The sequence below is a fragment of the Bombus pascuorum genome, chromosome 5 (genome assembly GCF_905332965.1).
Source record: "Bombus pascuorum chromosome 5, iyBomPasc1.1, whole genome shotgun sequence".
Taxonomy (NCBI): domain Eukaryota; kingdom Metazoa; phylum Arthropoda; class Insecta; order Hymenoptera; family Apidae; genus Bombus; species Bombus pascuorum.
Genome location: NC_083492.1, coordinates 1,439,483 through 1,467,197, shown reverse-complemented (window position 1 = coordinate 1,467,197; position 27,715 = coordinate 1,439,483). Strand labels below are relative to the sequence as shown.

The 27,715-nt window shown below is 37.8% G+C and overlaps 1 protein-coding gene across 2 annotated transcripts in view; it reads right to left on the bottom strand.

Moving 5' to 3' along the window:
- Window positions 1-27,715, bottom strand: part of LOC132906671 (peroxidasin-like) — a 414,173-nt gene that overhangs the window by 265,585 nt on the left and 120,873 nt on the right. For both annotated transcript variants that reach the window (XR_009658022.1, XM_060959050.1), the window contains exon 6: window positions 15,674-15,887. Coding sequence is in view for 1 of the 2 variants with exons in the window: in XM_060959050.1 (XP_060815033.1) it covers window positions 15,674-15,887 (214 nt within the window). In the remaining variant the exon portion in view is untranslated. The remainder of the gene's footprint in view (window positions 1-15,673; window positions 15,888-27,715) is intronic.

Sequence of the window (27,715 nt, the reverse complement as noted above, 5' to 3'; positions counted from 1 at the left end):
AACTGGGTACGAAGCCAAGGGAAAACTCAACTAGTTTCCAAGTCAAACCACACCGCTGCTTTTCGACAAATTTGAATCTGTAATTGATTCTTCCTAATAATTCACCGTTCAAATTTCCAATTGCAGAGCAATCGAACCGACGAAAGACGTTAACGAAAGCTCTAACAGATTTTTCGTGATTATTAAAAAATGTAAACGTAAAAATTCCTTTGGAAAAGAGATTATTATGAAAAAGGATAACTTCATAGACGTAATAGTAGGGCCGAGTCAATAAGACGATTAAAAAAGAAATTCCGTATAAAAATTCGAGATTTCTACGAGAGTAGAATTAAACGTTGAAATAAAATTGAAGAGAAAATTCGCAATAAAGATTCGTGTTACAAGTTTCCAACGATATAATAATTTTCTTCGTAGCGAATTAAATACGAGCTACGTCCATATTTCAAGCGTTTTTGTTTCAGAAACAAAAAGGTGCCCTGAAGTTAAGACTAAAAAATTGTTTCTCCGTATCGAAGAGACTTTATTAAACGTCTCCTTGATAAATACGAACGAATGCTTTGAAGATAACGCCGATTATTATACCAATCCCACTCTCATTGTGCGGAGTCACGGGGCAAAGAGAAAGCGAGTAAAAAGGGAGAAAGGCACCAGATACCATCTAAACGCGACCTGCGTTCCGTTGTCAAAGTGGAAAATGAGAAAGAGCAAAAAGCTTTCGTCGCTAACGAACGTACGCGTGGCCTCTCAAAGTAAATCATTAACTGTGTCGAAAGAGGCTAAGACTATGCATTTTTATGGAAAAGCGAGTTACATGCATCTCTGACAGATATTTAAGCCAAGGTCCTGTGTGCTCGGCTTTGTATCTAAAATACAAGAATATTGCAAATAAATGATATTAAATTTAGCATAATAATTTCAAAGATAGATCGAAGGCTAATATTTTACCATATTCGTTCTTTTTCAAATACATACGCTATGAAAGTGACTCTCTGCATTTTATCATACGATAAATTTCTCATGTTGCAACTCGGTAATATAATTCGACGATAAAAATGTATAATATCGAAACGTTTCTCCGGCTTCCTTTAAGCCATTTGACCGTACGTCATGTATCGCTTGTAGAGAAATTTCAGAGAGAATCGTGGGCTTTTTATCGGTGCAATCGAAGAAATTACCCAGATTGACCATTTATCCGTAAAGAAGTTCTCGAGTGTGCTGCTCTCGTATCTGATCCTATTCGACGAACATGTAACTGTGGATAGCTTTACATCTTACGTAAGACGTACCAATCCGTTGGAAACGTTTCCATCCTTCACATTGCTTTATGTAATCATCGTTTTATTTTATTTCGCGATATAAAGACAGCCGAGCGAATGGAAGAGGAACGAGAGAATATCCGACTATAAAATAAAGCATTTTTAGAAATACATTTTAGAAGCACATTTTACCAAAACAATTTTCAACTCCGACGAAATTTCGAAACATTTTCCTGGATGAATAAAAAACTAATTAAAATTAGACGATATAGACGAGAATTTCTATAATACAAATAATACGCTATAATCATGGAGCAAAAATTTCAACGATATAGGACGTAGTCTAAAATATTTTATGATTCAAAGAAATAAGGCAGGAAAATATTTCTAACTCGGAAACACGTCAAAAGTATAGAGTAACATCTTTTTGTCCGGAGTTTCTGAGAAAATACGTTTTGACAAATTTCATTCCGTCGTATTAACGATCGTCCAATTGACCAGACAAATTATCATGGATGCCACTTTTTTACAAATACGAGCGTCCCTTTCAAAACGTTCCAAGTAAGAAAGAAAAAAAAATGTCTTCCATATATTATAAACAGCGACTCGATGGAAAAATAGCGCAGCCAATAAAAAATTAAACCAGTGACAGAAACGTACGATCATGGCATAGAGGACGGCAATCCTGCTATCCGCATAATCCCGCTGCTTCTTGAAAGCTCCTCTTTTGATTTACACGTTTCTGTGACGTTTTCCTTGCAAAAATAACGACGTGAAAGCAGCGTACGTCAAAAGTCGAATTCGCAAAACCTCCCTTTCGATATCGACCTCTAGTTCATCTAAAGATTAGACCATCCAACCCCCATCTCACGACCATTTCCACGCGGTTTCTCAACTCGAAGAAATATGTACAGTAGCTCCGGAAAGTATCCAAACACTTATAGTAACCTATTATGAACATAGTATGTGTATTATACGAAATATTTCGAAGTTTTACGCGAGCACCATAACGTGACCCAACCATGACGATTATATCGAGAAAATTTGAAACGAATTCGAAGATATGTATAAAACTGACAAGATATTTAGCGCAAGTATACATTTGGCAGAGATCCGAAATGTATTTAAGTGAATTATCCGTTACATTCGTAAGCCTCGATATTCGATGGAACCATCTTCATACGTTAAAGATGACTATTCGTGTCGTATGTTACTTTTTTTTCACTAAATATATACGTCGGAGATGAAAGGACATCGGGATCTTTCTTTTGGAATTTTTGGAAAGACCCCCGATACTCTAGTCTAGTTTAATCTTTCATTATAGCGGTACTTGAATAATAAAACTTAGAAGTAGTTGTTTATGATTTAATCCGATTATGCGTGCCCGAGAATTACGACAATAGGCTTAGGCTCGAAGTGACACGACGGGTCGCTGAACGTAGCCACGGTCACGGGATGGACGTTTTTACCTGACAGAGGTATGGAGTAATTGTATAGCTCTCCTTAAAAATATAGTTGACCCGAGGGGTACAAAGAGGTACGGAGAAGAGTACATAAGTGCAGTTCCACTTGGACTGGGGAAGTTAATTGAGTTCTACTCGTGGACCAGTGAGTCCAGTTCGACTTGGGCTTGGGAGAAAGCACGTTGGCTACCCCGGTGACCGTGGATTCGTTATCGAGCCTAAGATCATTGCCATTAGCATCTCGAGTATCTAATTACCACGGTTACTTGTCAAATTCTGTAATAATTATATTTGTACTAATAAATATCTTCTCTATTGCAAATAATCCATTTAAAGATTAATGAGAACTCGACATATATTTTCTTAAAAATATATAAAATGTTAGAAATGTCGTTTCATTCGCTAACTTTGTATGGTTTGCAGTAAACGTCTGATAACTTGTACGTATATTCTCAAACTGGTTTCGCATTTAGCCAATAGAATCGTAACAGTCGTGTGTCGTGGAAATAATAATGAAAATTTTTAATGTTGTATACAACACGCGCAGTGTACGCACAGAAGTTTTCTATATAAAGCGTTAAATAGCTTCGCGAACTACCGTACGCTTGATGAAACTCAGATTATCGTAAAATCAATCGACTGGGTACACCGTTAATGTTGTAATACGCGCATCATCGATACCGTGTATCGACATTACGATTTTTACGACGCTCGGATCGTCAGAAGCTTCGTGTTTTCGATGTGTAATTGATTACCGCGTGTAACGATAATCGTGGCGATTATCGGAACGATTTTACGACGAGTCGACGGAAAATTTCGAAAAATCGGAGAACCACCCTGTTTCGTTGCTGTTTCACTAATGAGATGATACTTTAAGAGACAAATTTTTTAGATAATTTGAAATGTTTAGTTTGCTAGTGCAGTATATTGCTTTTCATTCGTTGGCTTTATTTATTTTTTACTGTCTTTTAGTAAAACTTTCGCCTTGGATATTAACAAGGAAATCCGCATTCGATTACTTTAAGAAGAAAAATTTGTAAATACACACGCTCGTAATGAATTTATTGTTTATACGTAGATACCGAAATATCGTCTCACAATACTTAACTAGTGGTAGTTACCGTTAGTTTACATGAGAGATTCGATAAGTCGATTTAACTCGAATTCGATTCCAGTAGGAGCTACCGCAAGGAACAGTTCTTGAAATTTGATTTATTGTTACAACGTAATCTTCAGTCTATTCGTTTCGCATCTACGCTTTCTCGTGCTTCGTGATAATTCTCATTCGTGCATAATATTTTTCAAACACACTAGAGAAAAATAGCGTGATTAAAAATGTTCATTTCATACGTTTCAGTAAAAGCATTCTTTTCGAGTTGAATTAGAATCTCTATTGTAAAATGTAATTTTCTTAATTAAATATCTTTATACAGTGCTCTCCGTAGCAGCTCTCTGTGATTATTTATGCCTGTTACCTATTATTCTCGTATCTATTCGCGGAAACGCGTAGAAAATTTTAATGAAACGAAGCTTTCTCCTAGATGACGCAATAACATAATTAACGATATATAATAATTATCTTAATCGTATTAATGCATCAACTACGAACACATCTGGTTCCATTTAATGTTCCCTCGTTTCATTAACATAATCATCCATCGATAATAATTTCGCGTACAGTACGAAAAGTTTGAGATCGCTCGTTGCAAGAATGTTCCATAGAGTCGAATAACTTAAAAGAAAAAGCTAAATCACGATCAAAATCCCATTAACCTAAAAAGATGTATAGACAAAGATCTATCAAAGTGGCATTCATTTTCACCGAATAACAAACTTAATCGACGAATTAGCAAAGATACGAGCAAGAAAATCATTCTAATCTTTCAGCCAGTAATGCACACGTAAGAAAGTCTCGCAACATTAACCCGACACAGTTAACCCAAAAAGTAACCACTGACCTTTCCAACAGCAGCTATCAAGTCCAACTTATCGAAACTCTTAAATCGAGCATAACCGGCAAATGACTGGTACGATAACGAGCAGCCTCGATCGATAGTGACCAATAATTCCCACGCGATTCTCTCCACCATCTAACACGGCAAAAGTTTCCATCTGAGCACAGCGCCAAAGTGTATTATGGCATAAAACGCTATTGCAATGTCTGGCTTGCGAATATTTGTTGTAAATCAACGAATTCACATCTTTACGAATATGATGGGGAAAAGGTGGAACCTAGGTAGAAAATTATTTTATCTACCAAATACTACGACGAAAACCTGTTACTATATTTCGGATGTCATATATATTTTTGCGCGTTATTGCATATTACGCAGTCTTTTGTCTTTACATTTTTCATAAACGCATAAAAATTGGCAGTCTAGCGGTAACTATATCCACGTGGAATTCGATGGTATAAGAACGCAATATACGTAATATGCAAAATTTTGTTTCTCATTTGCCGTGACAACGATATGGTTAGGACTTTTTGTATGTGAATTTGAATCATATAAATTGAAATACCTGCGGTTTAACCCTTTGCACTCCCATGTCGAGTGTGACTCGACATCAGTTTTTATCCGAGGAGCTCCTTTGTCGAGTCTCGCTCGACATTCTTTCAGTCCCGCCTTTTGTTTTGTGAAACGTGTGAAAGAAAAGTAGGATTGCATCCTGGAGATTGTTTCAAGATATATCGTACGTTTAAAAATTAGAAAATACAACAATAGCGCGGATAAAACTGGTATTCGAGTGAATTTGTTTCTCCCTTTATTTATTTAAATTTTCTTACTTTTTAGTTAAAGTAAATTTCAAATGAAACGCTTAAAAGCGTTGAGAGCTGCTGGTAACGAAATTGAAATAAAATTCCGAGTGCAAAGGGTTAATGACAACAATAAATTCCACGAAAGCAAAGGACGAAGAACCCGAAGGAACAAGAACGATCGACGAGAAACGCCATGTGAAAGCAATAAGAAAAATATTTCCACGATAGACTCGTGCTATATTTATCAAATATTTGACCGAAATACCAGGTGCGTGATAGGCATAAATTCCGGTGTTCCTTAGTGATATAAGCGAACACGTGTGGCGTGTTCGAAAGGCGAAACGACAGATCGTGTCCTGGTTTTCTCTATCCACGTATGCTCGATTCCGTACTCGTCGTTCGAACTCGTACATATCTCGCATCATTTCCTTGTGATTTTTATCGTCGATGTTTCAATGACTCGCGAAGATTTCGTATAAGAGGCGAGTCTTCTGTATTCGATCGTGTCTGCAGCGGTCCACGAAAATACTCGAGTATTTATCACAGAAAATTATGTCATCCGTACTACGTAGGAATCGTGCCAGGTTCCTAACTTCATTTATTTGAAGTTTCAAGACGCACAGACGCGTAAAATTTGTATAATATACAAAAATATGTAAAATATTCAAAAATAATATATTGGGTTGGCAACTAAGTGATTGCGGGTTTTGTCATTAGGTGGTAATGCATGGATCCGCAATCACTTAGTTGCCAACCCAATACCCGTTTTAACTTTTACTAGGCAAGGCGAGTCCGTATTTAAATTCTGTTTCTTTAATCGAGTCCGTGAAAATGTAAATCTGCATGAAAACCCGCAATTTACTCTTAACGATGTTAATAAAATTTCAACGTTTCGTATAACGAAAAATACATCTTTTCAAGAAGATTTCAATAAGCGTTCGAACGAATACTTTTCCGAGCGACTGTTTACCAGCGGCTCGAACGATCCGGTTAATCGATCTTAGACAACTCTGTTGGAAAACGGGATGTGTATGAAAACCGATAAATACGCACCGAGTACAATGGAACAGGCGGTGTCAACAGGCGAATTCCCGAGACGCGAGAACCGACCGCTCCGTCGTTCGATTTATCGTCTTTGTGCCTGCGGATTTGAAAAACGCCTGTGCGCCAATAACGCAGCCACCGTAAAAATGCCATGAACAATACCGGGACGCGATCTAGTTGACACGTTTCCGCCGGAAACGCACGGATGTAACGGCTCCGTCGTTGCGTGACTACTTTCACCCCTACGTCCACTTCGAAGCTCATTTTCTTTCTCCGTTTCGATACGTAACAAGCTTTTCTACTTTACTGTAGCGTATATAGATTAATCAAACACGAAAGAAAGAATAGCGTATAATCAAATACACTTGAATTTTCTACGAGTTCCATTTATTTCAACGAAATTTCAACTAGTGCTTGACTACATGCATCTCTGTGCGTTGAATTTATTTGTCCGATTTATTTATCTATTCGATCGAATATAAACTATATGTCCCCGAAGTCCGTGTAAACGAAATTCTATTTGAACTTGTGACAGTAAAAGCTAACGTATTTGTGAGATGTTTCTGATTTACAAACGAGTCCAAAAGCGATACACGAATTATTCTTACTTATTGATATTTATTATCACTTATTTAGTTATCATTTATGTGATAAACAAATACGCTCTGGCAAACGAACCAACAAATTTATAAACGCAACAGCCGCGTCAGATGGTTGAAGAAAATTGGCACGTTAAAGATACTAGAATCTGATGGTCAGCCAGTGACGATGCGAGATGCTCGCGTTATTATTTCTCAGCGTTCTTTTCGTAAATCATCGTTCTCTAGGGATATTTTTATTTTTCAGGAATACAAATCGAACGGACAAAATAAAGTAGAAATTCAAAAACTAATTTTTGAGCGACGCTGTGTATCGGAATAATCGATACGGAATATGTATTTCCGTATAGGTATCGTTCTACCTACAAATAATACAATTTCCATTCCTATTCTCGTGAAGTTCCACTGCGATACTCTCGTTCGATCAGCATCCTCCGTAACTGCTCCAACTGTTCTTCATACATCGACGAAACAACCTCTCTCAGTTCGCATGACATCTGTGCCACAGTCTTAAGTCAGCGAGACTATCAGCGCATAGTAAGAACGTTAATAATGTCCCCCTTGCAACGCATAATTGCGCCTTAATAGAATGAACGGCCTGCCGCAGACCCAATGAGTCGACCGGTGGAACCTGAGAGTGGCGATAAAACGACGTTGAACGAGGTACGGTTCGTCGCAATGATCGACTTTTCGATTTACGACGACAAACCCAACGAATCATGAGATACTTGCCCGTAATGTCGAGCTATCGTTATAAGGAACGTCGTTTTGTCTAACGCCACGTACTAATGAAAACACGATGGAAATGCCAGGGATTGTAAATACGTCAGCTAATCTTCGTCAACGTTTGAAACTCAACATTTTCAAGCTTTTACGACAAACTGTTATTGCCAGCATCGATTTCAAATAGAATATTATATATCAGATATCTAATTTAAGAAAGAAGAATGTTACACGAAGAAAGATTTAAACGACAACAGTCTCGTTGCGAAAAATACGAACGTCGAAAATATCTACGAAACAGCGCGTTTAACGTTAGAACTACCGATAGTTAACACGAAATTATTTCTACCAAGACCAGTCGAAATGATTTTAAAAAATACGTAATAATGGAATATTTGCATATTTATTGATTTATTACCTTCTTACGGAAGGAATTCCATGTTACGTAGAACATTTTTGGTACTATTAATCCATCTGGGATCATGATCCCTAATCGAGGGTCGACACGTTTATAAAATTGTAGAACCAGTCGTTTTCACTGGTGTGGTATTTCTAGTATTAGCATCTGGAGATCTGGCGATGGATCTGGAATTTTTCCGATAACTGATATCGTCGTATCGAATGATACGCGGTAAATATTTGAAAAATGTGTGGCAAGTTGTAGAAAACGAGGAAACTGGTCGAGGTGCGATAAACAGATCGTAGGTCCCTTTTACACTTTGACAAATGCCAGTCATTTCGATTGTTATTGGCATAAGTAGCCTTGATACAAAATTATTTTCAGTTCGAATACACAAAAAACAAAATAAAATTCATTATATTATTCTTTTAGTTATCGTTGCGAAAGTCGTTACATCATTGCGGAACGAAAATATAACATGAAGTAGTGCTAGAATTTAATCTTAAAGTTGTGGTATTTCTAGTTTTAGCATCTGGAGATCTGGCGATGGATCTGGAATTTTTCCGATAACTGATATCGTCGTATCGAATGATACGCGGTAAAAATTTGAAAAACGTGTGGCAAGTTGCGGTTAATTGGGGTTCGATAAACAGATTGCGGGACCCTTTTACACTTTGACAATTACCGGTTACTTCAACTAGCATTGGCATAGGTAGCCTTGATACAAAGTTATTTTCAGTTCGAATACATAAACAACAAAATAAAATTCATTATATTATTCTTTTAGTTATCGTTATAAAAGTCATTACATCATCGCGGAAAAAGATATAACATAAAATAGGAATTTTAAAATAAAATTGTAAAACCAACCAACTTGACTGAAATGGTAGTTCTAGCGTTAAATATACCGAAATATCTTTCCGATGAAACATAAATAAAATAAACTATACGAAATAAGTTGATTAAATTGGACGTAAAGACGGAAGAGACGAAATCTGGAAATAACGTAACGACGTCTAATATTCAAATTGCACGTTCGTCAGATGTTTACGTTAGATCCGTGTGCAGTATGTCTGGAACATTGAAGCAAATTTCCCGAGTATGTTTCACCGGGCTGTCCGAATGAAACAAATATCGCATGAATGTACGTATATCTACGAACGCTTCCCTTTCCAAGTTATGGCTGTTCGAAGTTGCACATCACGGGAAATGTTCTTGCACGCTCTTTGACTTTCAATAGCAGATACCTCAAAGTCCTTGTTCATGGAAGACCGGACGCCAATCTGCTAGGTATTGGTGACCGCGTTGCGGATGCTTGCATCTGATTCCGAATCTCGTCGCTGGCTATTTTCAAACATGCTCGATCATTCGTGAAACGACGTTACATTACGCGAGTAGATCGACGCTAACTTCCTTCGAAGTGATGCGAATTATTCTTTTACAAAAGACCTTCTCAACCCTTCTACATTGTCGCGTGCCTTTAAGCCCTGTCACTGGTTCGTTTCTTATTCGGTCGTAACTTTCTATCGTTAAAATAGTCCTTAGTTTTGAAAATAAAATAGAGTGACAGTTACTAATATATATACTTCCGCACAAACATCTTTTCAAAAGTTGATCGACAGTGGAATTGAAGAATTCGAAAGAAGGTACAGTATCTTCGTCGTTAAGATCTCTCGCGTTCCGAATTTCAAGATATTTTCAGAGAGATCTGAAAGATATCTATTTTCAATCCTGCGGAGGAAATGAATTAATATTTAAGGATTTGACAAAGATACTCTATTGGCGTTACGCTGTGACAGGATTAACATCGACTTGATTGATATTTCTAAGATATTATAGACATTATTTTCAGCGGTTTCCCTTCGTTAACGGAATCATCTGTGGCAAAAGCACGAAGGATATTTCGCAAAACCAGCCGTCAATTTATCACGTTATCCGACTGCGTGAATCATTCTTTTCCCGAAACAAACATAAATCGAATAAAAACGAAATAGCTTGGAGGCTATCTAGATTCATGTATGGGAAAAGATATACCAGCAACGACGTATCTGTACATGTTCGGTTGGAAACTAACGTAGAAATAGAGGAGGGAAAAAAACGCTTTGATCAAAGATAGGAAAATCTTTGAGGAAATAAAAGCAGCGAGATAGAAACGCGGGCACGTTACCTTTATCTGACTTGTCACTTCTTAATCCGACTACGTATTACGTAGTCGCGAACGTCAATCAAATCGCCTTTTGAAGTGTAACGCTGCGGAAACTCGTCCGCGGCTAAATCTTATCGGTTCAAATTAGAAGGCAAAATCGTTGTGCAATTGCACGCGACGGTTAACTAATGCTAACACAGGTATTAAGAAAATTGAGTAATCTAAGGGCCAAGGGAATAATCGAACGTTATTTCTACCTGTGCAATTGTTCTACGAGAGGTGGATGGTGAGAATTGTGTTTTATGGTATTTTTGTAATTTCTAATTGCGATTTAGCTGCTGACACCAGTAATCAAGATAAAACAGTCTATTCTAAGAAGATATCTCTCACCCATAATCCGTTTAACTTCTTACGCTTCGTTCCTAAAGCGAGGCGCATAATTCTTGCAGATTAAAATTACAGAAAGACGTTTAAAATTGTAAAATTAATATGTTCCTTCGTAATTAGACCGTACATATTTATGCATTCGTGGAAAATTGAAAGGAGCAAAGCACGGAATAAAAAAAATTAAACGCCGAAAAAGTTAATCTGACAAAAGAGATGAAACGATTTTGTTCTAAAATAATTTTACAACGCTTCGTCTTTACAGAAATCATTTTTTTCACACGTTATCTACTATAGCCATTGAGTAAATTAAATTGCCAGAGTTTCCATTCGCCTCGCCTATTGAAATATAGACGATCCTCTAAGGAACATCGCGTACGACGAAAGACACGTAGAAAGGAGACTCTTTTATGAATGGTTATCCAGGAAAAGGTAAAATAAAAGGAGGTAGATTTTCCTGTTGCCTGTGAACTACTTGAAACGAACCCTACGGCCCTCTTTGCGCATTTGTTTGAAAAGCCAGCCGACAAAGGGTGCACTTTCGTGCGCGGACCGTGCCGCTCGTTGAAAATTGCACGTACGTGCCCAAAAGGTGTCGTATTGCTTTTCCATGAACAACCACGTGTATTCCAATGCGGCAAAGTAAATAGCTGTTTTTATGAAAACACGCGGCTACGGTTAAACCCGTGCCAGCTCGAGTTATGTCGATTCATACCCTTTCACCTCCTTTTTTTCAAATAAACCTGCCACTTTCGCAGCTCGTGCCATGAAAAAATTCAAGGAGATTTCTTGATAGTAACATTTTGTTTAAGAGACCTCGAATCCTTTCATGACAGAGATTCGAGTCGATATCTACGACCAGTCGCGAGAATCTTCTCAAACCTATCGAATTTTGTACATCTGACTTACCAAAGAAAGTAGAATCGCCGTTTGTCACTGTGTTATTTATACTTACACGCCGATACAATTATCATCGATGTATTTCGAAAATGAATCAGACCAATTCGGACACTCGACTCACAAAAAGTGTGGGATAAATCCACATCGGAAACTTTACGAAACTTTAAATTTTGTCAACGTCAAGGTGATAGAAAGACGTTATTTATGCTTACGTGAGGAGATGTCAGTACATCTCGATCCTATTATTTTTATTTCATGTAGATATAACACAGCTTGTATTTCAACGTTGTATTTTATAATCGTTTACCTTTTCTTTATCTTAGTACGCGGGTCAGAACGACTAAATTGTATTACATTTTTACAGTATGTATGTCAACGCGCTAAAAAGATTCGCGGAGCTAACGTTTTTGTTGAGAATTGCGGGTCTTAATCGCCGAAATAAATGTATAGGAACATTTACATTATACTTAGAATCCATATCAAAATAGTTTCAGATTTATTTAATATGTGATTTACAAGATCTTCGTCGATACACATTTGCACGCGTCTCAGCACTCTCTTTGTCTCTCCATCTTTTGTACCACACTACTCACGGAACAGTTGCATTCATCTGTTTTATGGGATATATGTATATGTATATGTATGTCACTACACGCGGCTAATTTAATGTAGCACACAAAATTACACGTATCTCGATAATTTTTGCCGTAATATCCTATATTCAGGAGATGTACTTTATTTTAAGAGTTTTGTGGCTGACCGTAGTTCTATGTACACGTACTTCCGTTCATAAGCACTAAAACGACTTTTAGTCTCATGGAAGATGTGATCGTTCGTTAGTAACTACCTAGGTAATTTAAATCATCGAGCAAATGATCAACCGGTCACGAAATTGCATACGTACAACGACCAATATGGTCCATTAGGAAGTCAATTAATATTTTTACTTTCTTCGAACAAATTGGAAGAAAAAATCGCGTGGAAAGTAACTTCGCGCTTTGGTCGTTTCTTTAACTGCGCAAGAAATCCGAGGAAATGGAAAGAGAACAGGTTCAAGGAATGATAAGCCCGGCAAGGAATAATAAGCACGAAGACGTGAAGTTTAACGGACTCGTAGCAAGACCTTCCGTAGCACTGTCGAACCGAACGCTTTTCAGTTGTTGGCATCGTAAACCGACATTTTATGACACGCGCCGTTGGATTCACCACCAACTATCTACTTTCCCGACATCTAAGCGCGCTTGTATTCGTTTGCCGTCCAACTTGCTTCAGTTTTGCCACGGCTTCATACATATTTAAATTCCGTACGACGGATCGCACCCTAGGCGTCAATTTTTATTTAACGACATCTCGTGCATCTCGTCGTTGCAACAGATTGAATTAAACTGTAAAAGTTTCTGAAAACGTAACGACAGACATGATTTGTCTAATGAAATGAAACGAAGCCAACGTCAACGAGAAACGCAGATTTATTCATGCGAAAGAACGATTAAAGCGATCGACTCAATGCCAACGGGACAAACGCTTATCTCGTGCTATTACGTAATTGCTTTAATTTAATTTAATTTGATTCAATTTGCGAAAATTTAATGTAAAAAAATTACCAAAATGTCGTAAAGAATAGAGAGTCTTTTTTAAGGATATTCTCGACGAATCGTATTTAAAAATTGACGAAGAAGATAAACGCTGAGGATGGGCAAAGGGGATACAGGCGCAAAGATGAGACAGAGGTCCAATTAAGGGGTGTATGCACGGTGAGTCGTGAGTGGCACGAGGACATCGTTACAGCTGCAAGATCGCCATTATGCCACGACAAGGACCACCCTAACGACGCGAGCCTTCGTGATTTATGGTGTAGCGAAAATGTTCCGCAGAACGCCGCGGATTATGTATCTACCAGGCTAACTTTCCCGAGATACTTTGCAAGGCTAGATTAAGAGAATAATGGGCTTGCTTTTTGTCCTGCTCTCTTCAACGAGATTAACTCTAGAGACACCGTAATATGCAACTGTTCGCGGTTTCAACGAGTTCCTCATTAACCGTTCAAACTACGGGATCGTCCACCATCGATGAATATTCTCTGCCAGTGGTAAAACTTTCTATTTAGTCGAATAAAGGGTTGCTTAAATTTTTGTGCAAAGTTGTTTGAAAATTTTCTTCAAGTTCGAAGATGTTGCTTAAAGAGGATCAATTCTATGTTAATTACGATATCGATTTCGTTATTTCGAACTTATCGTAGCTTTAGATAGTAGTCGCTTAGAACGAATCTGTCCGAATCTGGCTGAAAAAAAAGACGTAACGATCGACGACTATCGCTGGATTTTCCAAAACTACCCAGCGTATATATGGCGGAAGTTGGAAGAAAATCGAAAAACTGTTTTCACGGTTCAATTGGCAACACGTTGTAGTCGAAAATTCGCAATTCTCCCGGCAACCGTAATAGCTAGGAACGAGCTGTACGAGTTTAAAGTGACTCTGTTGGTATTTCAGGTTGCTGCGTTTAACTGCACTTGAGAGAATTATAATTTGCCCGATACGGTTTGAAATTACAGCGATTCCGCAGAACCGCCACGTGTAATAACCGAACCCGTGGTCACTGCAAACGTTGTAGTTTAATATTTAACCGTTTCCGTGCCTTTATCGTTTACTCCGTTCATCAAGAAACACCCTTTCTAACTTCTGACCACCGTCCTAGCTGCAAAGACACACACATTTAAAAGCAATTTCATATGTATTATAGTTATGAGTGTGAGCGTTCAATTTTTGACGATTTTAAATGTTAGTTTATTTTTTAATTGGATTCGGAAATTGGATTTTTCGTTATATACTATGGTCTAGTCTCATCTTATAAAGCCATTTTAATTGACTTCAAAATTCCCAAATCCGAAATTAAGATTCAACCCCCGTTGGAATTTAAATTTTAAATCCAACCTAAAATCGAAATTTAAATTTCAAATTTCGTTCTTAATTCGATAAACTACGGCCACCGATACTATCCTCGAGCCAATATTATGTTTAAAATCTCCCTTCGTGTTTTATTCCCTCGTTTTACAATTTACTTGTATCTTAATAAACGGCCGAACAACAGAACAGAATCCAAATCTACGTGTGAAATTTTATTTTTAATTTCGACACGCTGATACATCAGAAAATTCTAGTTCTATAAGAACACGGTATTCCTTGAAATCTTCCTTTTCCGTTCCAAGCTTTTCCTGCAACTCGATAACACGTTCGACTTTTGCGACGACGAAGATCGAGCTTTCGCCAAACGAGGATTAATCTCTTGTAATTCCAAACACAGGATTCCAACTACCAAACGAAAATCAGCTTAAATAGCAGCGAACTAACTCAAAGTCCGTCTACGTAACCCCAAATTCACGCTGATAAATGATTCGAAATAAAAGAATAGAACGTAGATTCGAACTGCAACTTTCACTTTTAATTTGAATATCTACCGCCCACCAAAATCATATTCTATACAGAAATAAATTTCTATACAAACTTTCAAACTCTCTATTAATCTCGCGCGATTTCAAACGCAAACCACAGCCAACTAATTCGAAGTAAAAGTCTGCGTAAACCAAAATTCTCGTTAACGAGCGACCAGAATAGAAGCTCGTTCTGCGGAGAACGCTATTTTAAGTCGTAGAAATTCAGGTTTGGCGAAGGTGTTAGAGTCACGCGAACAGGGTGCCAAGCGTCCATTATCTCAAATCACCGAGGAAAAACGTTGAACCGATAATCGTCGGGATTGCCGTCAAATTCTCGTTACGGTTGATTAGCGAGGGAACCATCGCATGGCTGTCTCTCTATAAGCAGTGCCGTGCCGTGGCTGATTTATTGGTGACACCGAAGTCGTCGGATCAAAGGGCACATATATTCGAGAGAGCAGAGGCCTCGCCGGATAGAAATTGCAGGCCGCGATTGCTGTTCGACTCTGACAACTAACGGGCCAGCGATAGAGATACATACACGCGCGTACAAAGACACATTTACTCACCTGACACGGTGAGATGGACAGTTCTGATTAATGGCGGATGAGCACTGACTTGACACTCGTACACGCCGCCATCTCGTTCGGTAGCCGAACGCAAAAGCAACCGCCAATCATTCGGCTTCTCCAGGGCCAGCGAAAACCTAGAGTCGCTCGCGTACGTGTCCAAGCCGATCGTGAGCAAATGCAGTTCGTCGCCTCGTCTGCGAACCCACGACACCTGAAATCAAAACAGATGGAATTTTCAAGGGACGATTAAGGAGAACGATAGGAGAATCTCGAGGCTTTTGACTCGGTTTGTCGGACTTGACGATATTATGGTGCGGAGATCGAAGAACGCATCGACACTCTCGGTATTATTGGATTGGCAACCAAGTGATTGCGGATTTTGTCATTAGGTGGTAATTACATACATGGTAAATAGCATTGAACGCAGCGACGTTGTCTGTGTCACACGCTCAAGAGGACCACCCGCTCGGAAACAGTAATAGGATAGGCTAGATATCCTGCGTACCACAGGCATCGAAACAATAACCAAACAGTAACGGAATAGGCGTCTCTGAGATACATCGGACAACAATTCCTCCGGAGGGACTAAAACCTCGGTATAAAAACCCTCCAAAATAAGCGCTCGAGTCAGTCTGTTAAAACACTTTGAATAAATCTCTTGTAACGCTTTAATCGTTCTTTTCTAACACTTTGAACCGTCGTTCGGTTGGATTTGCATTATAAATTCTATTATCATATACAAAATTCAATTCCTTCACTTTATTCGTGAAACGTTCGAGCTGCGACGCGAGGAGATCACCGGCGATCTATCGGTTTCGTGATTTATGTGTCTCCGACGTGACACCTGCAACAGCGCTAAATGTAACAACGTTAGATGTCATTACTATGATCGGGACTACGAATGACGTTGATAATGCGAAGAAGGCACGAAGCAATAGACAGGCAATACGATATCGCGTGAAGGAATAAATTGCATATTGCAAGAGCCTAACACGAGTCTTCCACTTTGCGCTTCTTACGCGAAGCAATTATCCGTGTCTTTCGTAAAGAAAGATTACGTGGCAGAATAAAATCTGCATAATTAGAAGTTGCATAATCGTGCAACCGAATGAAAGAATGAAAGAATTAATTAACGCTCAACGACCAGAAAATCGAATAAAGATCTTGCTCGTTCGACACGACACCATCGAAATCGAGTCTCTTGGAATCTGAATAAGCAAACAAACAAAGAAAAGAAAAAGCTTCGCGCCAATCTTGTAATAAAAACAGCGAAATGACGAGTTTGCCAAGTTCGTTTTCGACGCGTATCGACGTTTTCTTCCAACCTACCTATATGAATGTATATTCCTGTGAGATTCTACACCGAAGAGACGCAGAAAGATTTCGCTTGGCGTATCAATCTCAAACGCGGAAGCAAGTTATAGCAATGTAAATTTAATGTAAATCGGACGTCCTTTCCACGTAGCAACACACCGCGTGTATTCGAATTCAAATAACACGTTGCTCGGTAGGCGGCTGGCTACTCCGATCTTTCTTTCCCTTGATGCATGCCATCCGAAATAATCACCTTGCTGGGTTTCAACGCGGCTCAAAGAGAGCAAGGTGTCGCAAACAGGGCAGCAAGTACGCAGTAAAACCCTGGAGAAATGAAAACTTCGTTGACGAAACCCCGGGTGTCACGATATCAAAGCGTCCTGGATTTTATCTAAAAGCCAGGCGCAAATAAGGCCGATCTTCTTCTAGATACTGCGAATCGAGCAACGCGTAAAGAGCTCAAGGCTCTCCTTATGAAATGGATCCGAGCCTCGTCCGATTGAAATTACCTCGGGAAGCGCTGTTTGGGGCCTAAGATTACTTTTACGTACAAGGTATATAGTAGTTGTCCGAAAAGTTTCTTTCCTTTTACAAGGAAATAATATTAATTTTATATTAATTTATCGAATTATGGCTCAAGGCTCTCCTTATGAAATGGATCCGAGCCTCGTCCGATTGAAATTACCTCGGGAAGCGCTGTTTGGGGCCTAAGATTACTTTTAGGTACAAGGTATATAGTATTAGGTTGTCCGAAAAGATTCTTTCATTCTACGAGGAAATAATATTAATTTTATATTAATTTATTGAATTATGGCTCAAGGCTCTCCTTATGAAACGGATCCGAGCCTCGTCCGATTGAAATTACCTCGGGCAGCGCTGTTTGAGGCCTAAGATTACTTTTACGTACAAGGTATATAGTATTAGGTTGTCCGAAAAGATTCTTTCATTCTACGAGGAAATAATATTAATTTTATATTAATTTATTGAATTATGGCTCAAGGCTCTCCTTATGAAACGGATCCGAGCCTCGTCCGATTGAAATTATCTCGGGCAGCGCTGTTTGGGGCCTAAGATTACTTTTAGGTACAAGGTATATAGTAGTTGTCCGAAAAGTTTCTTTCCTTTTACAAGGAAATAATATTAATTTTATATTAATTTATTGAATTATGGCTCAAGGCTCTCCTTATGAAATGGATCCGAGCCTCGTCCGATTGAAATTACCTCGGGAAGCGCTGTTTGGGGCCTAAGATTACTTTTAGGTACAAGGTATATAGTATTAGGTTGTCCGAAAAGTTTCTTTCGTTTTACAAGGAAATAGTATTAATTTTATATTAATTTATTGAACTATGGCTCAAGGCTCTCCTTATGAAACGGATCCAAGCCTCGTCCGATTGAAATTACCTCGGGAAGCGCTGTTTGAGGCCTAAGATTACTTTTAGGTACAAGGTATATAGTTGTTGTCCGAAAAGTTTCTTTCCTTTTACAAGGGAATAATATTAATTTTGTATTAATTTATTGAATTATGGCTCAAGGCTCTCCTTATGAAACGGATCCAAGCCTCGTTCGATTGAAATTTCCTCGGGAAGCGCTGTTTGGGGCCTAAGATTACTTTTAGGTACAAGGTATATAGTAGTTGTCCGAAAAGTTTCTTTCCTTTTACAAGGAAATAATATTAATTTTATATTAATTTATTGAATTATGTACGAACATAATAACAGAAATAGAACGAAATCATAGCTAATTCAATAAAATAATATGAAACAGAAATTTATTATCGCCTTATGAAACGAAAGAAACTTTTCGGACAACCTAATATATTAATCCGATCAATAAACGTTAGTTCCTTCAGAATTTTAAATTGAAAAATTTATCAGCGCATTTTCTTATGTCGTTGCTGATGATCTAAGTCCTGTGGATCACGTTTCGATAGAACACTTGAAATATCGCAGGCAATAAACGTTAGTTTCTTTAGAACTTGTAATTGGCGACACGTTCATAAAATATGAGTTTGTTAAAATATGAAGCCAAGCGTAAGATATTTAGCGTAAAATCTTCGTATTTCCATGATCCATTATAAATCGTTCAAGAATTAATCCATTATAGCTGCGGGCCAGCTGCGAGGATTCGAGAGCTCCGAAACGTCTGGTGGAAATTCCGTCGGTACAATTTAATACAGTGCTCGCAGTCGGTGTTCCGCAGTTTGATACGAAGGAGTTAAAGAATCGTTAGGCGCGGCGTGGTAGCCAGGAAAGGGATTTCGAGGCGCTGCACCGGCTTCGGCTGCTCGAGACGCAAAGGACAGCCTGAACGGACGCCTATGGTCATTTGTCATTATTATAAAAGGCTGAGCAGTGAATAATTACATCTTAGGAAACTCGCTGTCCAACTACGCGCGTTTATTCCCATTTCTATTCACACGCTCTGTCCCTCCGGCCATTAATACTCGCCAGGAATTGTTAAATTGAAATTCGATGTTCTGTTTTGCGATTCTTTAGCCCGCTAAGTGAAAAGTTCGTTTGATAAAGCAGCACAGCAAGACTTTGATCGTAAACGGGGAAACATCGAGAGACAGGAGGATTCGCGGCAAGTTTCACGGGCGAATCGAAAGCTTCGATAACGGGACTCAACCTGTTAACCTTTCTATCGTTGGAATTAAATTGAGAAACGTTGCAATCAATTCGGAAGCTTCGCGAAACAACATCTATGAGATTTTAATTCAACAATTGACAGAAAAATCGATACTGAAACAACTTTGCAAAATCAAACAAATTATTTAAAAGCAATAGAGAAATTATAACCGAAAGGAAAATGTCGATTCCTTGCAAGGATTATTCGAAATAAAAGTCCTACTCGTGTCTTTTTATAAATTCATAGAGCGATGGATTTCCGTGGCTTTGGATATATTACAATTTTTTAGTGAATCGATATTCGAACGATATAAGATGGAACGAGTAGAATAAAACCAGATCATGATCATACGACATAGACTACTTGGTATTCTTTCATAGTAACGCTTCTTCGTGCCTTTGAAAGTGAAAGCTCGATATTTTGTTCGTTTCAATTTATATTGAATTGATTAAAAGAGAAAATAAAGCGAGCATCCGAGATCGATAATGCATCTACGAATATCAATATTTATCTTCCGTATTGCAACATTGAAAACAAGGCAATGAAACTAGTCAAAAAAAATTCATCGCACCGAATGCCACGCGTCGCTCAATTATTTTCACTTTGTCGATTGATTGGAAATTATTATTTTCAAATTGCAAGAAACGTGGCCTGTTTTCTCAGTAACGAAATAAAAGTACCCCTCAACCATTCGAAACACGAATTTTCATTTGGAAAGATAATTTTCAAACAAGCGAATAAATGTAAATTTTATCGTCCTTACGAGACATTTATTAATTAAAACATACTTTCTTTAGAAGATTCGTTAATTCCTTCGTATTAATTAGATATGCACCTTTTCCAATCGATGATATTTTATAACTGTTCTACAAGGAGAGAAAGGTCTCTTTTAATTAAGATAGTAACGAGTGAATACAGATACTTCTCACACTCATTAAATTTTTCTGTCTTTGAACGAGGCTAAGATCGAATGTACCAAGAAATTAACTTTTGTTAATTGCAAGGAAAAAAGGGTTAAAACGGCTGGCATTGATTTGCCGCTTTATTTTAATAAATATTTCGTGTAAAGAGTATTATACATATGAATACGTGTGTTCGCGATTAATAACGAATTCGCATGTTACAATCTCGTTGCGAGCAACTAGGAAAGAGAAAGCTTGATCAATCAAAATTAATGAGGCTAAAAACTTTGTAACTACTTTGTGATTTCTTACTATTGAAAACGCTCGTAACACCTGTTCTCACGGAAATTTGGACGCTCTGTAATTATAGTCCTTCTTACGTTCAAACTAGGCAGAGCTTCAACTTTGTTCATCGATGAAGAATCTTTATTGTTATTGCGCTAATTAGATCGAATTTTTTGAAACAATAAACAGAAGAAGAAGTTTTAGTTTTCACAGAGTAGTCTGTGTCGTCTGATCCTAATCCTCCCTATTCTACTTATCATTGACTATTTCATTAATTCGATAAAATATTGAACGTCAACTTGAAGTCATCGTTATGTGAATACGTGTGCTAAATAAATAAATAATCGGTGTACTTTATGGAAAAGAAATTTACTTTAGAATAATATCCAGAGGGAAACTAAAAATTTTATTATTTCTCGAACATCAGCTACGTTTGGAAAAACACCTTTCTTGTATCGTCTCGAATTATCCTTCAAAGAAGAAGAGCTATTTACGTAAAAATGTATCTTTCATATCTTGTTCCTCTTTTTTATCATTTCGTATATATAAATACCACACGTTAAAGATTAATTATTTCGAATATTATGCTTAGCACATTTCTAACGATACAAAATATATAGCAATGAAACCCATCATATCTCGCACAAACTAAACTATGCAGCACAAAGTTTCTTAAAAAAAATAACTCGACGATTCCTTGAAAAACTGTTGAAGTGGGTCCTTCAAAGAAAACTCCACATCTTTTCTAAAGTTTAATTTTCTTAGTTCTCGAAGCCATTGAGTATTGTCTAGCACTAGATCAATTTGAGGCTTCTCAGCCTCGTAGTTTTCTAGGAACGTGTCTTACACAGATTGTTTTGTTTTGATTGGCCTGTTTTCCGTAATTTTCCGTAAAAATTCCCATAGGCTCATGGCTTCGAAGCTCCTTCGTAAAGTAACGCTGCCAGCGTGCGGATCTGGACTAGCATACACTTTGTACTTATACTTGAACTTGCTTAAATATATTTTTCTATTATACATTTATCCACTCATGTCCTCTCTCTCTCTCTCTCTCTATTACAAGATAAAAGCTTAACAAAAACAAAGCACGAGATAAGTCAACGACGGCAATGAGACAAAGACTGTCTGGTTTTCACTCTCGTTGAACAAAGACTCGCTAAGCAAAGAAGAGGGTCGTTGATATTAGACGCGAAAGAAACAACAGAGAAGAAAAGAGTGTGGAACGATGGGACGGCGACACGTAGTGTGCTGCAGCTTCCGATAACAAGGCGTAATAATGTTTGCCTGTCGCTGCAGTGTCCGAGATAAATCGTCGTTCGTCGAATCAGCAGTTTAAAATACGAGATAGACGGGAAAGGTGAACGTACCTCGCGTACTCGACAGACCAGCCAACGATCAGCTAAGGAGGATACAGAGATCCGATAAAACTCGATACTCTCGCTGAAATTGGAGCGAATCGATCGTATCGATCATCGACGCGCTTATAAGCGAGACGAGGCCTGTCTCTGGAAACGAGTAGTAGCCTCACGTGTGTCGGTCGAACCAGAAAAAAAAAAAGAGAAAAGAATTGTATGGAATTTCCACGCGTGCCATTGCACCACTTTTCTGAATACGTTATGCGTGTCGTACCAGACATTCCGTAATTTTTCAGAAAAAGAAACTGCTGTTTCTATTGTGAAACTTGCAAGTAAAATAACGCAACCCGAAGTAACGCAGCGGAATCTTTGAAGGACGAGATGGCTGAGGAGATCCAATTCCGCATTTTTCCGCAATAGGAAAATTTCCTGAGAACACGAGAAACGAGAGAAACCGGAATCATGGCCATTTCTCTTCAAGCTTGCGGGATTCGGTTCGAGTCGCTCCAAGGTCCTGGGACGCAATCTGGACAATTCAGATGTCAAAGGACCGTAGACGGAGCAAATCAGGGTTAAGAGACCAGACACGAACAACGGTTAGAGGCACTCTACTCGGACTAGCCTGCGATCCGCGAAATTTCATAGTCATGACCTCGCAGCCAACCGATGTAAGCTTAGCCATTTTAAGGATCATAGGTCAGACCAACTGAGACCACTTTCGGATAGAATAAATTACAACTTCTCCATCGAACATATTTTACTTTAGCACCGTTGTTTAATCGTTTACGCTATTAACGTATCGTGTTGACACAATTTTTTAACGTTTTAGCTACCGCGCGAATTTGATATATTTTACGCCGAACAGATTGAAAAATTCATTTCTGCAAAACAATATATTATATTTGCGCGCTTTCTCTCGACGATGTTAGCTGAATCGTTCGCATTGTTGAGAATTGTTTAGTCCATGAAATTTAGCTCGCGTTAGTCGTTTCTGTGCTGGGCTGGGTTAAATGCGTATTAGAGATACTTGTATGCGAGTATCAGTGTGTGGATACTTGTATGTAAGACTCATAAAAGATATAACTTAGAAAATACGAAGTTGGCACCCCGCTGGGGGTAGTCACCCACATGCTATATTTATTTTATTTTTTTTTTTTTTTTTATTACCAATGAGATATAACACTTTACCAAATGTCCGTCAGGACAAATTGTAAAACCCAAAATAAACTATTAAAAAAAAAAAAAAAATGTGTGTAAGCGTCAGAGGGCGTCATAAAAGATATAACTTAGAAAACACGAAGTTGGCACCCCGCTGGGGGTAGCCACCCACATGCTATATTTATTTTATTTTATTTTTTTTATTACCAATGAGATATAACACTTTACCAAATGTCCTTTAGGACAAATTGTAAAAACCAAAATAAACTATTAAAAAAAAAAATGTGTGTAAGCGTCAGAGGGCGTCCAGGCCTTAGTTAGGACAAAAGACGATTGGCAGTGGTTTAGAAGCATTTGGAAGAGTCGGTTAACAGTCGAGTATAGAAGAAAGTGCTGAGACGCGTGCAAGTGTGTATCGATGAATATATGGGAAATCGTCCATGAAATAAACATATTATTATTTTAATATTAATCCTCAGTGTATATTCAGTGTTCCTATAACATTATTTCGGCTCCGAAGATCCACAATTCTCAACAGTTGTAAACAATTGTTTAACCGATAACCGATAATACAAGGTGCGTCTTACAGTTTGGTTTTTGAGAGTTATTGATATTTCCAACCATGAATTTCATAACAGAATCTTAGCTATTCGATCTGTGTGGAAATTTCAACGGGGCTCGAACTCTCGACCAACCTTCTCCATCCATTTTTTTTTTTATTTTTAGCAGATTGTGAAAATAATTAATAGGTCAGTGATGCCATGCATGTACGAGCAATTACGAAAGTGTAAGGTCAAGACGCGTGTGGTGGTCTGCTCGCATATATGCATATCGGAGCGTGCAGCTGCAGCCTGCTGCCATAAGCTGGAACCCAGCATCCGACCGTGAATATAATAGCTGAGCAACGTTATCTCTCGCTTCATAATTTAACCTGCCCCTCCCTCGCAAAGGAGAAACCGTTCGAAACGAATCACGCGTTCCGATCGTTGCACGCTCGTGCAAAAATTCAAACCATCTTATTGATCAGACGTGCGACGACTACCCACCGTAAAGTTGCGTACGATTATCGAGACGTGTGTAGAAAAATTAAATTAATTAAAATTAATATGAACTCTTATCTATTATAAAAATACCGGATAAAATTTTATTCATTAAAATATTAGTGCTAGTGACTTTAATAAAACAATGTTAAACATTATATATTTAAGATATATAGTCTCGTTATTATTATTTATTGCGGTTTTTACGAAACTGATAAAGACGTGAAATGAAGTACTTTAGATGCTTGTAGGATCTATTTGAAGATATTCATTATCGAGAAGAGCTAACTATTTTTGAAAAAAAAGACTCGTGTCGTTATAGATGGAATAATATCAGAATCGTTGTTAAATATTTCTGAACTTTCGCTAGGAATTTTACCAACAGCCATAGACGGAGAAGGATCGTTAAACGCGTACGTGTAGGGATTTCTTCGTTTCTTAAAATTTCCGAAATCTAAGGAATTGGTGAAATCTTAGAACGCAGCGGTGTAAAAATATTTTTATCTAACGATACTCGTAATCGCAAACGATCCGAGCCAATTTCGGAAACTTTCCTATTAAATTTAACGCTAGTTTAACGCCATTTACGTATCAGCATCGTATATATTATCAAAATCGTTTTACAAAGTCCCATATACTTTAAATGGAGTATGAATATTTCATAAAACCGAGTTTCAAAAATTTCAGGCCAGAAATAAAAAATTTCACAAAATAGTTCACTGCACTTTTCAAAACTGCACCGTTATCAATTAACATTTTAACGGTAGAATAAACTTTCGAACCTCTAATCAGATAAAAATTTCCAAAGCTACTTTGCCTTTTTATCGATAACGAAATAAAATCAAAGAATAGAAAAGAATAACGTAATTTGTGTAAATTATTCATCACCAATAATATATTTATCTTATCGTTATTGGCAATTTTCTATGCTCCCAGAAAATTTAACCGCATAATATCGAAATTCGTAACGAACGATTACTATCACGCGGATCATTTCGAGGGTTGATGGTCCATTGCGTCAAGGCAAGGATTAATACTTTAACATCGTAATAAAGCTTATCTGATATTAAGTTTATAGCGAATATTACCCGTTGATCTTAACTATAAGAGCAAACACTGGTCCCATTAGAGGGGAACTTTCGCCGTATACTTTTCTTTCTGTCAAAAAGAAAGATGTCCTTCCTATGTTACTGTTCAACTCTTTCCAGATAAATAGAAATTACGAGGAAAGTCAAAAGTCCAGCAATAACTACGATATTTCCTTCTTTTCCTTTTTTTGTTTTTGCTTTTTTCTTTTTTTGCAATCCAGCGTAGTTCACTGTTGACAAAGTTGACCATATTTCAAATACACCGCCTCCACTCTCTTTATTACTAAGTCGCAACCCAGGATTTACCGTCCCGATATGTCTGTGTCTTTCCTAAACGATCAAAATCAACTTTTATAAAGTCGATACTTCTTCTGGTGACTCGGACACCAAGCAATTTCAATCTCTGACAAAGTTGATAAAAAACAAATGATCGATTTACCTACCGATGAAAAATGAAAGACACGTGTAGCATGAACCAGTATTGTTAAAGGATTAAATACAGTGACCCACGAAAGTATTTCGACACCAATCACAGCAAATTTATATATTTCGAGCGAGTGTCGATATATTCAATAATTGAACTACTTAGATGCTTTCGCGATCTTCGTTGCAAAATATACGTGCACTTGCGCTAACTGTAATTTCTATTCGCATTTTCAGATTCCTCTGAAACTTTACCAACGTAATCTTGATAATCGGCTCTCGTTGTAGCGCCAATGAAATTTCAGAACGTGAAAGTATAACACAGATACTGTAAGCGTTCGAACACAATCTGCTAGAGTGAAATCTTTTCTTTCTTCGAGACGGCTACTCCGCGCGAGGAAGACGAAAAATGTTAATACACTTCGAGCTCGGTGTGATTTATACGAAGAAGGATTCGCGTGAGAAAAGTTGTATCCTGGTCTACGTTTATCGAGACTGTCGATCACGGCGACGGTATAATTTTACCATAAGCTAAGCGAGTCGGTGTCGAGCCGAGTTCCGTAAATTGTTTAACTTTACACCTTCTCCCAGGGCGAGTGCTTGCACTCCGCCATCTTATATTCCAGGCCAGGCGATACGGACCTCGCATGATCAAATTTTTCCAACACCAACACCACCCTACAACGTTAACAGGGAGAAGAAGAAAAAATTCACTCGCATGCCCCTGGTAATAACGACCACGATTTCATTAGACCAGAGTGCTCTAGACATCCGACAACGTTCAGATTTCCGACTCAGATCGAAAGGATGATAGCCACGTGTTTTTGCCATTGGGGCTGCTCGCGTTGATCGAAGTTACGTTGCGAGTGTGAACCTTCGAAATATGTAAATGAGGCTTTCAAAGAATTCTTTTCGTTTGAATTTAAAGTTGGTGGTTTTTAATTACTTTGCTTTGGAGAGCTTATGCGATCATTTTTACGATTAATATTTTCGAGAGAATTTTTCGCAGATTGGAGATATTCCTCTGAAATAATTATTCGTGAAATATTCAGCGATATCTTTATACGTTTGATCAAAGATTCGATATTAATCGCTACTACTGCGCACGAATTTATGAAAATCCATACATTTATGAATGCAATTAAATGGAACTAAATGCAATTAAATAGAGATTCGTTTCGCATACTAAATGTTAGAACGAATACTTCAATTTGCATATTTCCGTGTTCTCTACGTTTTACCACTTTTAAATTCTCCATAAATACGGAAAATTGTACGATCGTCTAATCACCATCGAATTATTTCAATTGTTTATCGAATATTACGTTTATAACGATATTTATTAATATTTGATTAATAGTTTTTATTGTATCAAAGAACTATAAGGTATTCGAATGGAAAAATGGAGATAAGTTTCGTATAACGAACCTATAAAGTTGTAACGAAGCCTCGGGATCGAGTAACAGCTCGGATACAGACCGCCTTAAGGCACTGCCACCTCACTGCAAACTCTCGAGAAGATTAGGTAAGGCAGTTAGGACTTACGATAATCACAACGCGGTAACCTAAAATATACTTTCGTTTGACTTTGGAACCGTGAAGATTTATTTACAGTGAGATATAATCAGCCAGATTACATCGAATCATCGTGATCCTATGTTCATTTTCAAATACTTAATTAATAAAGAAATGACATAAGATACTTTTTGTTGAAGTAGCTACTTCAAGAAAAACTCTACGTCTTTATTTATGTATATTCGTGACCTGGAGACTGCTATTTCCCAGAAATATTCTAAATAAGGAGAGGTGCATATTATTGTATCCTTGAGTATACATTATGTTTTGA